The following is a 5,000-nucleotide window of genomic DNA, read 5'->3' as shown; positions in this document are numbered from 1 at the left end:
GCCGCTGCAGCGGTTGGCCGCCGCAAGGAGACGCGAGAGGCCGCCACGCAGGAGCAGGCCGAGCAGGTGCACGCAGACAAGTGGCGCGATGTCATGCAGGCTGTTGCCGCCCGCGGGTCCCGTGTGCGCGTGCGTGAGGAAGAGGAGGATGAGCGCGCGCGCCGCGTGCACGCCGAGCGCATGCACGACGTGATGGAGAGCGTTGTTCGCCACCGTCACCAGCTGGAGGCCATTGCGGCCATGGACGCTGAGCGGCGGCGGCGGCTTGCAGAGCACGGCTACCGCCAGCGACACGGGTACCTCATGCCCGCGCACGTGCGCAGCGCCCTTGGTGACGTGCACCGCGAGCTGTGTGCGGTGGTGAGCCTGCGGCAGGCGGCACAGATGCAGGACGAGCGCGACTATGCCCGCCTGCAGGAACAGCAGCGCTCGGCCATGCTGCACGACCTGATGCGCCACGCCAAGCTGTGGCAGGTGCACCGGCAGGAGGAGGTTGCTCGCGCGGAGCTTGCAGATGCGCAGCGGCACCTCTCGCGCCGCCAGCAGTCGACCCACTCGGACCTGCTCACGGAGCTGCAGCTGCGCCACGCCTGCTCCCCGGTGCCCGTCATGTGAACCAGAGCAACTGTGTTTTGTGTCTGTGCTCATAATGATGCTTTGACGTGTGTGTGTGTGTGTGTGTGTTTGCGTGTGCGCATGTGTGTTTGTGTGTGCGCATGTGCATGTGTGTGTGTGTTTGTGTGTGCGCGCGCGCATGTGCATGTGTGTGTGTGGTTGCTGTTGCTTACTTGCCAATGGGCAATGTCGTCCATACTTGACGCCGCGTGTTGGCGCGAGGTCACATGTCATCATCAAACCTTAAACTGAGAGAACCACATTTGAATTTCCCGCCACAAAGCAGCAGAAGAAAAGGCGGAAGGAAGGAGCGGTGAGTGGTGTGGATGGGATAGTGATAGTGTGGATGTGATACGTGAGTGTGTGTGGGTGTGTGGGTGTGTGGGTGTGTGACCAACAGCTCACGTTTCGTGTACGTGCATGTGTATGCTCGGCATTGTTATTGTTGTCGCTGCTGTTGACAGATGGAGGCAAGCAGTCCCGATTCGTGGGCTGCTCTTTGGCTCGACAGCATCATGCCTTGCCGGAGATCGGGTCAGTGTCTATGTGTGTGTGTGTGTGTGTCTATGTGTGTGTGTGTGCGTGCGTGTCGTGTGTTTCGTGACAATCTCTAGAGGGATACTGCGTTCTGCGCTCGACCGGGCTCGGGGACAAGCATATCACATGAACGGAGATATTGACTGGTTAACTGACGTGACCATCCCCTGGCGCGTTGGCAGAGTAGCCCTGTTCACTGCTCGTCAACCAACGTTGGACTCAAGCCCATAGTTGGTGTCTCACTAGATGAGGGGAACACTCTATTGGGCACCTGGCTTATCTCCATGCTCGCTCACACATCGGCGGATCCCTGTGTCGTGTGTGTGTGTGTGTGTGTGTGTGTGTGTGTGTGTGTGTGTGTGTGTGTGTGTGTGTGTGTGTGTCTTTGGCCGTCAGTGTGCGTTGCAAGCGTTCTCCCTCGCTCTGTTCTTCGCAGGCGCAGGCGTTCTCCCTCGCCCTTTACCCACCTCACCCACCCACAGTGACGATGCCGATTGATGTGGTGAAGGTACGGTTACAGATGCAAGGGGCTGATGGTACACGACAGTATCATGGCATGATTGATGCTGGGGTGAAAACAGCGCGCAGGGAGGGAATCACAGCACTATGGAAAGGTCTGCAACCGGCTCTTGTTCGACAGGTTGGTTGGTCAATGTGTGTCTGTGTCTGTGTGTCTGTGTGTGTGTGTGTGTGTGTGTGTGTGTGTGTGTGTGTGTGTCTGTGTGTCTGTGTGTATTTGTGTGTGTGCATGTGTGTGTATTTGTCTGTGTATCTGTATCTGTGTACGCGGCTGTGCCTGTGTGCTCTGTGTCTGTGTGGGTTGCTGTGTGGCTGTGAGCGGGTGTTTGTGTTTGTTCGCATGTGCATGCAATTATGCCTGTGTGTCTGCTTCTGCCTGCGTCAGCTTGCATGTGCCGCCACGCCATTGTTTGTACTTGAGCTCACACTCTGCTGTGCTCGCTCCATTCAATTTGAACCATGTCTGCATCAGTTCTTCTATGGTGGGCTCCGGTACGTGCACAGTTGCGTGGTTTGTTTTCACAGCCTGATCCATCTCTCCGCTCCGGCGCGTGGAACGCACGCAGTGCACACATCATCGTGTGACGCTCTTGACACCTGGACTGATTATCCCCGTTCCTTTCCACCACCACGCCTTCAACCAGATACGGCATGTATGCGCCGATCCGCAACATGATTGGAGTCGATGCCAACACACCGAAGCACTTGATCCCGTTCCACATGAAGTTCCTTGCGGGCGGCATATCCGGGGCGCTTGCCGCCTTTTTCGCCAACCCAACAGACCTCATGAAGGTGCGTGTGTGCGTGTGTGTGTGCGTGTGTGTGCATGTGTGTGTCTGTGTGTGCATGTGCGTGTGTCTGTGTGTGTGTGTGTCTGTGTGTGTCTGTGTCTGTGTGTGTCTGTGTGTCTGTGTGTGTCTGTGTCTGTGTGTGTGTCTGCGTGTGTCTGTGTGTGTGTGTGCCTGTCTGCCTCTCCGTCTGCCTGGCTGTCTGTCTCTTGCCAATCGACTGTCATCAAGCGTTGCACAAACACCTCCCCTTCACTCTCCACACAAACACACAAACACACACACACACGTGTGCGCATGCTTTCTCTCTGCTTGGGGTTGTTTGTGCAGGTCAGACTTCAAGTGGATGGGATGAAAGGATCGCCACCGCAATACCGCGGAATGTGGCACTGCTTCCGGTGAGGAGGGAATCGCCTGCTGCCACGTGTGTGCTTGATGTTCATTTGAGATGCAACACAACATGAAACGGGGACAAGCAGATGCCCGCATTCCCACAAGCTTGCAAACAAAACGCATGGACCGTCAACAGCACCTCATCTGTACTCCCCTTTCTCCGTCTTTCTTCATCGTTCTCCATCTTTCTTCATTCTTCCCCATGTTTTCCCCTCAAACTCCGGCCGGTCCTCCTCTTCATTCTTCATTGGTGTTTTCGGCTGTGCAGCACGATTGTGAAGCAGGAGGGGGTGCTTGGGCTGTGGAAGGGTTCTGGCCCCACCATGGGCCGCGCCACCACCCTTGCCGCGGTCGAGCTGTCGTCCTACGACGAGGTACGCGTGCTGGACGTTGCATGTTTGTTCGTGCGTCGCTGTGCGTGCGTGCGTGTGTGTGTGTGTGTGTGTGTGTGTGTGTGTGTGTGTGTGTGTGTGTGTGTGTGTGTCGCTGTGTGTGTCGCTGTATGTGTATGTGTGTGTTTATCTCTGTGTGTCTTTGTATCTTTGTGTGTGCATGTTTAACGCTGCATGTGTAAATATGTGTGTGTGCATGTCACCATCAATCTGCAGATCAAGAAACAGCTGACGGAGCGCGGGCTTGTGCAGCCGCGCACTGTATCGGGCGTGCTTGTCACGTCCATGACCACGGGCCTCATCTGCGCCCTCACCTCCAGCCCTTTCGATGGTGCGTGAGTGAGCATGGTATGGGGATGCTGGGTGTTGAACCTCTTGTCGTGGTGGCGGCGGCAGTGGTGGTGGTGGTGGTGATGATGGTGGTTGTGGTTGTTGTGGAGATGCCCATTCATGCCCATGTTGATGCTTTTATCGACAGTGGGAGGTTTTGCTGTCTTGATTTCTTCACCACACAGCGCACTCACGATCATATAACACACCACACACACACAAATACACACAAACACACACAAACACCACACACAAACACACAAACACACAAACACACATACACACATGCATACATACACTTTGTATTCTCGACCTCACTGACCTGCACTGGCCTGCAGTTGTGAAGAGCCGCGTGATGGGCCAGCCCGTTGGGCCAAATGGACGAGGCATCCTCTACTCCGGCATGATCCACTGCTTTGCCAAGGTTAGCGACGCCAGTTTGTGTGCATGTTTGAGTGTGTTTGAGGGTGTTTGTGTGTGTATCGGTGGATGTGTGGGATGGTTTCTTTCGTGAATCCAGCCACTGATCACACGGTTGGTCCACATTGCACAATGCCCTACACACACACACACACACACACACACACACACACACACACACACACACACACATACATACACACACACACATACATACACACACACATACATACACATGCACACACACACAGACGGTGCGGACGGAAGGGGTGCTGGCATTGTACAAAGGCTTCTTTCCAAACTGGGGGCGGCTTGGTCCCAGAGCGGTCATGTGTTTTGTGGTCATGGAAACACTCAACGAATGGCTCAAGCACTACTGACACCATTTGTGCAAAACCGGCCTGCATGCCGTTGTTACAACTTGCCACACACACACACACTCTCACTCACACACACACACACACACACACACACACACACACACGCTCTCCCTCTCCTCATTCAAAACTCCCCACTGGTGGACGGCGTTAAATCGTCAGCGCGGGCGTGCAATTTGCAACGCGAGCAACAACTGTGAGTGCACGAAATTTTGTGGGCACGGTTGCAAAACGGCGGACGCAAGCCAGCAAGCAAGCAAGCCAGCCAGCCAAGCCAGCGATGTTGACATGACTCACCACAGAAGTTCCCAGCAGCGGTGCTTGCACTGTGTCACAAGTAGACAAGTACTCACACCGCCGGCCCACTTGTTCAGCACGCAGCCTTGGGCCGTCAAACCCTCGAAACGGAGGGGAAGGCCACAAATGCTTACGCGCGCTGCATGGATGTGCTGGACAAGCGGTGTCTGCAGCAACCCTGAGGCTACCACGTCGGGAACCCTGCTGACCACCGCCCAAAGAGATTGCTCTGCTTTGACGAGGGTCGGTGACACCAAAGCAAGACCGCCGACGAGGCAGATGCCCAGAGGGCTGACTGCCACGAGGCTGACTGCAAAGACTGCCACCAAAGG

The 5,000-nt window shown here is 55.6% G+C and overlaps 2 protein-coding genes across 2 annotated transcripts in view; both read left to right on the top strand.

The window, feature by feature from the left end:
• The window catches only part of PTSG_00110 (uncharacterized protein), a 5,543-nt gene extending 4,666 nt beyond the window's left edge, over positions 1 to 877 (top strand). The window contains exon 2 of the mRNA XM_004998611.1: positions 1 to 877. This exon is cut by the window's left edge and continues 1,962 nt beyond it. Coding sequence (XP_004998668.1) covers positions 1 to 615 — 615 coding nt within the window. The 3' untranslated portion in view covers positions 616 to 877.
• A 762-nt stretch (positions 878 to 1,639) lies between these two features.
• Positions 1,640 to 4,374, top strand: PTSG_00109 (uncharacterized protein; the record flags this gene model as incomplete). Its single annotated transcript, XM_004998610.1, has 8 exons — positions 1,640 to 1,660; positions 2,144 to 2,163; positions 2,316 to 2,463; positions 2,790 to 2,857; positions 3,121 to 3,226; positions 3,461 to 3,575; positions 3,913 to 3,998; positions 4,246 to 4,374. The coding sequence occupies 8 exons, from the start codon at positions 1,640 to 1,642 to the stop codon at positions 4,372 to 4,374; spliced, it is 693 nt and encodes a 230-aa protein (XP_004998667.1).
• Between the last annotated feature and the right edge of the window lie 626 nt (positions 4,375 to 5,000).

The sequence above is a fragment of the Salpingoeca rosetta genome, assembly GCF_000188695.1.
Source record: "Salpingoeca rosetta unplaced genomic scaffold supercont1.1, whole genome shotgun sequence".
Classification (NCBI taxonomy): domain Eukaryota; class Choanoflagellata; order Craspedida; family Salpingoecidae; genus Salpingoeca; species Salpingoeca rosetta.
The sequence above is the reverse complement of the archived record's forward strand: the minus strand, read 5'-3'. Positions and strand labels throughout refer to the sequence as shown.